Genomic DNA, 10,823 nt, shown 5'->3' with positions numbered 1-10,823 from the left:
GTCCAGGTAGTCGGGAATTATACGCAGGAAGGAAAGCATATAAATGACCTCATAGGGGACAGGAGCCATAGTGGGGAAACAAGTGTAGTCAAAGATAAGATAAAACCAATATTGCAAACTAGAAATACCGCAGGAAATAGCAAACAAGAGGACTCCACTAGCAATAGTGAGGATATATTACCAAAAACAACTGGTGGGAGCTCCATTGTTGGTGCTAGGGAGGATAGGAATAAGACAGGGAAACATGCACCAACAGGGAATACAGTCACAGAAACCCAAGGCAAACGGAAACCAAGCCTGTGCACATACTATGCACTTGGTATCTGCAGACATGGGAAATCTGGAAAAACAGATGGGACGTGCAACTATGACCACCCTAGAAAATGCCGTGCCCATATGACAACAGGAAAATGCAAACTCCCTTCCTGTAAGCTTTTTCACCCTGAAATGTGTACCTCTTCAGTACAGGAAAGACTGTGCTATAACTTAAATTGCCAGGCACACCATCTAAAGGGGACAAAAAGATACAAAACATCCAGGCCATGGGAAAACCTGGGTAGCCACAGCCACTCAAGAGGGAGAGGTTTTTTAGTGCCAGGAAGGAAAAAAACTGGCAGGAAATGGCAGAAATCGTACACCAAATCCAGTCATTCCTGGAGTGGAACCACAGTCGATGGCCTCCACTCCAAACCAACAGATACAGATACTAATGCCGGAAAAAAAATCCCCCCCCAGTACCAACAATACCACCAGTCCGATGACATTCTTCTTTGCAAATATACAGGGTCTAAAGCCAGCAACAAACAACAAAATACCTTTCATCCGTGGACTGCTTGCAGAGGCAAAGGCAATGTTCGCGGCTTTCACTGAGACCCACATAAAGGATCACTTGGACAACGAAATATGGATCCCAGGTTACAACCTATACAGATGTGACAGAGTGAACAGGCAAAAGGGGGGGGGGGGGGGTTGGCCTGTACATTGCAGAGTCACTTGTTTGCACAGAACTGCTTAATGCCTCAAATGATGTAGTGGAAGTTTTAGCAGTAAAGGTCGAGAACCAAAACCTAGTCATTGTGGTAGTCTACAAGCCTCCGGATGCAACATCCCAGCAATTCCAGGAACAGCTGTTAAAAATTGACCACTGTCTGGAAAATCTTCCAGCTCCTGCACCCAACATCTTGCTCCTGGGGGATTTCAACTTAAGGCACCTAAAATGGAGGAATATAGCAAATAATATTGTTGCAGTAATAACACCAGGAGGCAGCTCTGATGAAAACTCACACTCACACGAGCTTTTAAATCTCTGCACAAAATTCAATTTAAACCAGCAAATAATAGAGCCTACTAGACTGGAGAATACACTAGACCTCATCTTCACTAACAATGATGATCTGATAAGAAATGTCACGTTGGTAGACAGCAACCACCCAGGGAAGTACTACCGTCCTGCCAGATGACTGTGAAACAAAAACCTGTAACTGTTTTGCATGATGGTAGGATTGCTGGTTTTCTTTTTCTGTCTCATAAACACGCTAAGATAACAGGGATATCTTGCTACTCCTACTTACACTTTGGTCACACTTCACAGACACGCACATGCATATATATATATACATACATCTAGGTTTTTCTCCTTTTTCTAAATAGCTCTTGTTCTTTTTTATTTCTTCTATTGTCCATGGGGAAGTGGAAAAGAATCTTTCCTCCGTAAGCCATGCGTGTCGTATGAGGCGACTAAAATGCCGGGAGCAATGGGCTAGTAACCCCTTCTCCTGTATACAATTACTAAAAAAGAGAAGAAGAAAAACTTTATAAAACTGGGTTGCTTAAATGTGCGTGGATGTAGTGCGGATGACAAGAAACAGATGATTGCTGATGTTATGAATGAAAAGAAGTTGGATGTCCTGGCCCTAAGCGAAACAAAGCTGAAGGGGGTAGGAGAGTTTCAGTGGGGGGAAATAAATGGGATTAAATCTGGAGTATCTGAGAGAGTTAGAGCAAAGGAAGGGGTAGCAGTAATGTTAAATGATCAGTTATGGAAGGAGAAAAGAGAATATGAATGTGTAAATTCAAGAATTATGTGGATTAAAGTAAAGGTTGGATGCGAGAAGTGGGTCATAATAAGCGTGTATGCACCTGGAGAAGAGAGGAATGCAGAGGAGAGAGAGAGATTTTGGGAGATGTTAAGTGAATGTATAGGAGCCTTTGAACCAAGTGAGAGAGTAATTGTGGTAGGGGACTTGAATGCTAAAGTAGGAGAAACTTTTAGAGAGGGTGTGGTAGGTAAGTTTGGGGTGCCAGGTGTAAATGATAATGGGAGCCCTTTGATTGAACTTTGTATAGAAAGGGGTTTAGTTATAGGTAATACATATTTTAAGAAAAAGAGGATAAATAAGTATACACGATATGATGTAGGGCGAAATGACAGTAGTTTGTTGGATTATGTATTGGTAGATAAAAGACTGTTGAGTAGACTTCAGGATGTACATGTTTATAGAGGGGCCACAGATATATCAGATCACTTTCTAGTTGTAGCTACACTGAGAGTAAAAGGTAGATGGGATACAAGGAGAATAGAAGCATCAGGGAAGAGAGAGGTGAAGGTTTATAAACTAAAAGAGGAGGCAGTTAGGGTAAGATATAAACAGCTATTGGAGGATAGATGGGCTAATGAGAGCATAGGCAATGGGGTCGAAGAGGTATGGGGTAGGTTTAAAAATGTAGTGTTAGAGTGTTCAGCAGAAGTTTGTGGTTACAGGAAAGTGGGTGCAGGAGGGAAGAGGAGCGATTGGTGGAATGATGATGTAAAGAGAGTAGTAAGGGAGAAAAAGTTAGCATATGAGAAGTTTTTACAAAGTAGAAGTGATGCAAGGAGGGAAGAGTATATGGAGAAAAAGAGAGAAGTTAAGAGAGTGGTGAAGCAATGTAAAAAGAGAGCAAATGAGAGAGTGGGTGAGATGTTATCAACAAATTTTGTTGAAAATAAGAAAAAGTTTTGGAGTGAGATTAACAAGTTAAGAAAGCCTAGAGAACAAATGGATTTGTCAGTTAAAAATAGGAGAGGAGAGTTATTAAATGGAGAGTTAGAGGTATTGGGAAGATGGAGGGAATATTTTGAGGAATTGTTAAATGTTGATGAAGATAGGGAAGCTGTGATTTCGTGTATAGGGCAAGGAGGAATAACATCTTGTAGGAGTGAGGAAGAGCCAGTTGTGAGTGTGGGGGAAGTTCGTGAGGCAGTAGGTAAAATGAAAGGGGGTAAGGCAGCCGGGATTGATGGGATAAAGATAGAAATGTTAAAAGCAGGTGGGGATATAGTTTTGGAGTGGTTGGTGCAATTATTTAATAAATGTATGGAAGAGGGTAAGGTACCTAGGGATTGGCAGAGAGCATGCATAGTTCCTTTGTATAAAGGCAAAGGGGACAAAAGAGAGTGCAAAAATTATAGGGGGATAAGTCTGTTGAGTGTACCTGGTAAAGTGTATGGTAGAGTTATAATTGAAAGAATTAAGAGTAAGACGGAGAATAGGATAGCAGATGAACAAGGAGGCTTTAGGAAAGGTAGGGGGTGTGTGGACCAGGTGTTTACAGTGAAACATATAAGTGAACAGTATTTAGATAAGGCTAAAGAGGTCTTTGTGGCATTTATGGATTTGGAAAAGGCGTATGACAGGGTGGATAGGGGGGCAATGTGGCAGATGTTGCAAGTGTATGGTGTAGGAGGTAGGTTACTGAAAGCAGTGAAGAGTTTTTACGAGGATAGTGAGGCTCAAGTTAGAGTATGTAGGAAAGAGGGAAATTTTTTCCCAGTAAAAGTAGGCCTTAGACAAGGATGTGTGATGTCACCGTGGTTGTTTAATATATTTATAGATGGGGTTGTAAGAGAAGTAAATGCGAGGGTCTTGGCAAGAGGCGTGGAGTTAAAAGATAAAGAATCACACACAAAGTGGGAGTTGTCACAGCTGCTCTTTGCTGATGACACTGTGCTCTTGGGAGATTCTGAAGAGAAGTTGCAGAGATTGGTGGATGAATTTGGTAGGGTGTGCAAAAGAAGAAAATTAAAGGTGAATACAGGAAAGAGTAAGGTTATGAGGATAACAAAAAGATTAGGTGATGAAAGATTGAATATCAGATTGGAGGGAGAGAGTATGGAGGAGGTGAACGTATTCAGATATTTGGGAGTGGACGTGTCAGCGGATGGGTCTATGAAAGATGAGGTGAATCATAGAATTGATGAGGGAAAAAGAGTGAGTGGTGCACTTAGGAGTCTGTGGAGACAAAGAACTTTGTCCTTGGAGGCAAAGAGGGGAATGTATGAGAGTATAGTTTTACCAACGCTCTTATATGGGTGTGAAGCGTGGGTGATGAATGTTGCAGCGAGGAGAAGGCTGGAGGCAGTGGAGATGTCGTGTCTGAGGGCAATGTGTGGTGTGAATATAATGCAGAGAATTCGTAGTTTGGAAGTTAGGAGGAGGTGCGGGATTACCAAAACTGTTGTCCAGAGGGCTGAGGAAGGGTTGTTGAGGTGGTTCGGACATGTAGAGAGAATGGAGCGAAACAGAATGACTTCAAGAGTGTATCAGTCTGTAGTGGAAGGAAGGCGGGGTAGGGGTCGGCCTAGGAAGGGTTGGAGGGAGGGGGTAAAGGAGGTTTTGTGTGCGAGGGGCTTGGACTTCCAGCAGGCATGCGTGAGCGTGTTTGATAGGAGTGAATGGAGACAAATGGTTTTTAATACTTGACGTGCTGTTGGAGTGTGAGCAAAGTAACATTTATGAAGGGATTCAGGGAAACCGGCAGGCCGGACTTGAGTCCTGGAGATGGGAAGTACAGTGCCTGCACTCTGAAGGAGGGGTGTTAATGTTGCAGTTTAAAAACTGTAGTGTAAAGCACCCTTCTGGCAAGACAGTGATGGAGTGAATGATGGTGAAAGTTTTTCTTTTTCGGGCCACCCTGCCTTGGTGGGAATCGGCCAGTGTGATAATAATAAAAAAAATTTCCTCACTAACAGAACACAGAGAGTAGTCGTCAACAGAGTAAAGTCCGAGGCAGCTACGGTGAAAAGCTCTGTTCCACAAGGCACAGTACTCGCTCCCATCTTGTTCCTCATCCTCATATCCGACATAGACAAGGATGTCAGCCACAGCACCGTGACTTCCTTTTGCAGATGACACCCGAATCTGCATGACAGTGTCTTCCATTGCAGACACTGCAAGGCTCCAGATGGACATCAACCAAATCTTTCAGTGGGCTTCAGAAAACAATATGAAGTTCAACGATGAGAAATTTCAATTACTCAGATATGGTAAACATGAGGAAATTAAATCTTCATCAGAGTACAAAACAAATTCTGGCCACAAAATAGAGCGAAACACCAACGTCAAAGACCTGGGAGTGATTATGTCAGAGGATCTCACCTTCAAGGACCATAACATTGTATCAATCGCATCTGCTAGAAAAATGACAGGATGGATAATGAGAACCTTCAAAACTAGGGAGGCCAAGCCCATGATGACACTCTTCAGGTCACTTGTTCTATCTAGGCTGGAATATTGCTGCACACTAACAGCACCTTTCAAGGCAGGTGAAATTGCCGACCTAGAAAATGTACAGAGAACTTTCACGGCGCGCATAACGGAGATAAAACACCTCAATTACTGGGAGCGCTTGAGGTTCCTAAACCTGTATTCCCTGGAACGCAGGAGGGAGAGATACATGATTATATACACCTGGAAAATCCTAGAGGGACTAGTACCGAACTTCCACACGAAAATCACTCACTACGAAAGTAAAAGACTTGGCAGACGATGCACCATCCCCCCAATGAAAAGCAGGGGTGTCACTAGCACGTTAAGAAACCATACAATAAGTGTCAGGGGCCCGAGACTGTTCAACTGCCTCCCAGCACACATAAGGGGGATTACCAACAGACCCCTGGCAGTCTTCAAGCTGGCACTGGACAAGTACCTAAAGTCAGTTCCTGATCAGCCGGGCTGTGGCTCGTACGTTGGTTTGCGTGCAGCGAGCAGCAACAGCCTGGTTGATCAGGCTCTGATCCACCAGGAGGCCTGGTCACAGACCGGGCCGCGGGGGCGTTGAACCCCGGAACTCTCTCCAGGTAAACACCAATGCAGTAGTCTGCATAACAGTAAATCTTCTATTTTTTTGTGAAAATAAAAATTCAAAATGGAAAGCAAAAGAATGTAAGAGGGGCATGGGGATGTGAATAATGAACAGAGGAAATGTTATTTTAGTGCCAGGAATGTCTTTCTTGTTTATTCTGGACCCTATTCGGAAATTTGCATCTGTTGAAATTTGTGTGAAATTGGAAAAATTGCTAAATTCTGACCACTGTATTGGATAGTTGAAATTGGTAAATGGGTGGTTTCTTGTACTCATTCGATAGAAAAAAATGGAGTTCTAGCGAAATAGTTATGATTTTTGTCGACAAGTACACTGGAATTGGCCAAAAATAGGGCTCAAATTGGGCAAAATCGCCGATGCGTAAACATCATCGAGACCGCTAACTTCACGAGAGCATAATTCCCTAAGTTTTCCATCAAATTTCATACTTTTGATGTCATTATGATCGGGAAAAGATTCTCTATCTTTTCATAAGAAAAAATAATTTTTTTTTTTTAAATTTGGCCGACCCTGAGAACAAGTCTCCGAGAGGGCCTGTCGACCCTGAAAGGGTTAAATAGGCCACTGCTACCTGTAGCCTGCAGGTCTACATAGTTATCATAACATTAACTTCACTTTTGCATGTACAGACAACTCCTGATTGACAGTCACCTATCTTGCACTTTCTTGCATTTATGAAATCGACTGACAGGAAAAAAAAAAACATTTATTACATTGCACCTAAGGAAAATAACATTGATTTACAATTGACCAACTGATGAGGACTTTTGAAGAACGAGTTATGTTGCAGTTGAAGAGGATGCTTGTATATATTTTTTTTTAACACTGGGCATCTCCCAAAGGCAGGGTGACCCGAAAAAGAAACTTTCACCATCATTCACACTATCACTGTCTTTCCAGAGGTTCGCAGATACGGCAGTTCAGATGTCCCTCCAAACAGTAGCAGTGCTGCTGACAATCATAGACATTAAGGATACTGATACCACATTAATTATAAATTCCTATAATTAGGGCAATCTATACAAACAAAATATAGACATCTGTACAGTGTTATTTTCCAAATAATCTCCATGAATGCAGGTCGGTTTTAAATTATAAATTTCAAACAATACCTTCAACATTTTTTAACGATGAGATTTTCAGGCCTTCAACATATACAATATTACCGACAGAGAAAGATTATGAGGATTTTTTTAGTCTTATCATAAAGATTCAACTGTTTTCCAACTGAAGCCAAAAATACAAATAATTCACACTTAGGAGAGGAAACTTTAAAAGAACTGAACTGATGAATCATCTGAAGCTACCTCATCTAAGTTTGTGTTATTTGTGAATGATTCAGCCATGGTGTTGTGACAACTCTTCAAGGAACCACAACTAACAAATCACTAGCAATGTTCCTAACCTGCTAGTTTTGTAATAAATAAATTCATCCAATGGAAGCTTTATCATTGATTCTGGAGAAAATTACATTTCGTTTATACAAGCACCACTGCATTACGTAAGGTACTGCAGTGCACCTACTACATCAACTAAGTACCCTTCAACACCCATTATTCTATATATCGGTTTGCTGCCTCTTTCCTAACTGCTGCAATACACTTGGCCATTGTTGGTGAAGCCCGAGTAATAGAGTTAGTCATGTAGAAGTCTTCGAGTTTCTTCTGTGGAACATCGATTGGTGTTGTGTCTTGTTTACCGCTCACAAGCTGATGAAACGAAAATGTATTTGTAATTTTACATTGTCTAACAACATAGTAGCTTTAATACATTAATAAAAATATGCTATACAATGTCCATGCCCTTCAAGGGGATGCTTTGATAATGGCAAAGTCCTATCAAGTCAAGGAATGGAGCTATCCTATCATTCCTTGGATCAAACTTGATTACCCTTACCTCTTCCATTCCCCTGGTACCATATGACTGTACTGTGTTTAGTGCTTCCATATGAGTACAATGATAATATATAATGACAACAATGCAGAGGTTCTTCACGTAACTCAAACATAAAAGAATTACTTTGTAAACTGAATCAGTGCATCTGCAATATAATTACATTAACAGAAAGGAGTAAACATACATGGGCCCCACATCCCCTGGGAATGGGAAGGATCGTATTTTATGATGTAAGACACACCGGCATATAGGACTCACCAAGGTCATTTATTGAATATCTCTTGCTTATTTATTACTTTGATAATTGTTGTCTTTGTTAAATGGAATCAGTCATAGATCTCAAGTTGACCCCATGTAGGACACAGGATGATTTTGAGGGTCAGATTAAAAAAAAAAAAAAAAGTGTTATATGCAAAGCAAAAATTGCTGTAAAGTGAATCACACTTTTTTCCATTTTCAAATTTATATAGAAGCCTGTTAACATGTTTACACTATCATATATTAATTAATTGAGCAATGAGTTAGGCCTAAACAAGACATATACAGTAAACATATTACTTAAAATATTTTGGTCTTTAGCTTGTAGTGAGTGGTGAATATATTTACTGTAGGAAGGATGAATAAATGAAGAATGGTTATAACTGTTGTATTACTGAAACGTTGTAAAGTGTTGTAAAAGCAGGGCGTGTCTGTATCATGTTTGATCTGAGGAATGGGAAGGTAGATCCAATCCCTGGATGCAGAGTCCCTCACCAGCATCAAGAAACTTTCCCTTGAAGGGTTATGTCTCTCCATCTTCAACTCTCTTCTATATATTTCTTTTGAAACATATCAAGCGATGACAATGTTCGTCAGGTTAGCAAAACTTTTTTATATTCACAAAGGGCACTCAATCAGTATGGGTCACAAAGAGCCAAAAGACAAATTGGAGCTATTGGCTAAGGGTAATGGTGCAACAGGTAAGCTAAAGAGCCAACAAGGAAAGTGAAAGTTGGTGTAATACATCAATTTCAATTAAAAAAGTCAGGAGTGCATACAAACTCGAAACAATTATCTCTAAAATGAGAGTAGGTATAAAGTTAATAGTGAAGAAGCAGAGGGTCAAGTTGCCAGTACAAGAGGTGACGCCTAGGTTACCTGTGCCAGAGCTGAGGCCTGGGTGAAGTAGTTAGCTTCCTCCACTTCCCCGTAACGTGTTAAATTAGGTGATATTTCTGTCAAGCGCATACGGACGTCATCAAGACAGTCATAAGGGAGCTTTGTGCCAACGATCTGAAATAATAATTTAAGTAGTGTTAAAGTGAATGGGAAGCAGGTAAATAATTATATTTGGATTAAGCATGCCACTCTATTAAATTTCATACTAATTTTTTTTATGATAAAACATTACACTGAAGGACATTTTTTCAAAAGAAAGATAATAATTCAGGCATTTACATTATAATTTCAAGTTAAGACTTTACAAGTACAGTAATCCCTAAAATGGTTACCTTCAAATATTTTAAGAATTACCCAAAACTTTATTAGACAAAATAGTCTAATAAATACATTAATGTAGATCTAATTTTATAATTTCAAGATATCGACTACATTATGTTAAACTTATATAATGTAATAATAATCAAACTGGCATTGAGTTTTCAGCACACGTGGTGACAAATCTGAATTTTTATGATGTACATACAGGGTAGTATTTACAGCAGGTACAATTTCCTCAAAACTATGCTGGATAATTTGTTTATACCTCTGAAAGAGCTCGGATGATCTTCCAGTCTTCCCGAGCCATGCCTGGAGGGACCAAGGCAGCCCTGGTCAACTGGGCTCGGCCCTCGGTATTAACATAGGTAGCTGTCTTTTCAGTGTAGGCAGCCCCAGGGAGTATCACGTCGGCCATTTCTGCTCCGCGGTCTCCATGGTGGCCCTAAATTAAAATTTTCACTCATTATTATTATTAATTTTTTTTAACATACTGGCTATCTCCCACCAAGGCAGGGTGACCAAAAAGAGAAAATCTTTCACCATCATTCACATTATCCCTGTCTTGCCAGAGGTGAGCAGATACAACAGTTCAGATATCCCTCCAAACAGCAAACTACTCCTTTAGAGTGCAGGCACTGTATTTTCCACCTCTGGGACTCAAGTCCAGCTAACATTTTTCCCTGAATCCCTTCACAAAATGTTATCTTGCTCACACTCCAACAGCTTGTCAGATCCCAAAAACCATTTGTCTCCACTCCTTACCCCTATTACTATCATTATTATTCATCTTCTTTCAACAAACTGGCCACATCCCACCGAGGCAGGGTGGCCCAAAGAGAAAAAGAAAAGTTTCTCTTTTTACCTTTAGTAACGTATACAGGGGAAGGGGTTACTAGCCCCTTGCTCATGGCATTTTAGTCGCTTCCTACGACACACATGGCTCACAGAGGAAGAATTCTGTTCCACTTCCTCATGGAGGGGGTAAACAGTAAATGGCAAGTCTTTCATTAAATCTGTGAGTATCTGAGAGAGTTAGAGCAAAGGAAGGGGAAGGGGTAGCAGTAATGTTGAAGGATCAGTTATGGAAGGAGAAAAGAGAATATGAATGTGTAAATTCAAGAATTATGTGGATTAAAGTAAAGGTTGGATGCGAAAAGTGGGTCATAATAAGCGTGTATGCACCTGGAGAAGAGAGGAATGTAGAGGAGAGAGAGAGATTTTGGGAGATGTTAAGTGAATGTATAGGAGCCTTTGAACCAAGTGAGAGAGTAATTGTGGTAGGGGACCTGAATGCTAAAGTAGGA

General features: G+C 40.7%; 1 protein-coding gene across 1 annotated transcript in view; it reads right to left on the bottom strand.

Annotated features, from left to right (window-relative positions):
• Nucleotides 1-7,131: 7,131 nt before the first annotated feature.
• Nucleotides 7,132-10,823, bottom strand: part of LOC128698779 (NADH-ubiquinone oxidoreductase 75 kDa subunit, mitochondrial) — a gene marked incomplete at its 5' end in the record, with an annotated part of 30,295 nt that continues 26,603 nt past the window's right edge. The window contains 3 exons of the mRNA XM_070081717.1: nucleotides 7,132-7,853; nucleotides 9,178-9,312; nucleotides 9,785-9,961. Coding sequence (XP_069937818.1) covers nucleotides 7,698-7,853; nucleotides 9,178-9,312; nucleotides 9,785-9,961 — 468 coding nt within the window. The remainder of the gene's footprint in view (nucleotides 7,854-9,177; nucleotides 9,313-9,784; nucleotides 9,962-10,823) is intronic.

The sequence above is a fragment of the Cherax quadricarinatus genome, unplaced genomic scaffold, assembly GCF_038502225.1.
Source record: "Cherax quadricarinatus isolate ZL_2023a unplaced genomic scaffold, ASM3850222v1 Contig3786, whole genome shotgun sequence".
Taxonomy (NCBI): Eukaryota; Metazoa; Arthropoda; class Malacostraca; order Decapoda; family Parastacidae; genus Cherax; species Cherax quadricarinatus.
The sequence above is the reverse complement of the archived record's forward strand: the minus strand, read 5'-3'. Positions and strand labels throughout refer to the sequence as shown.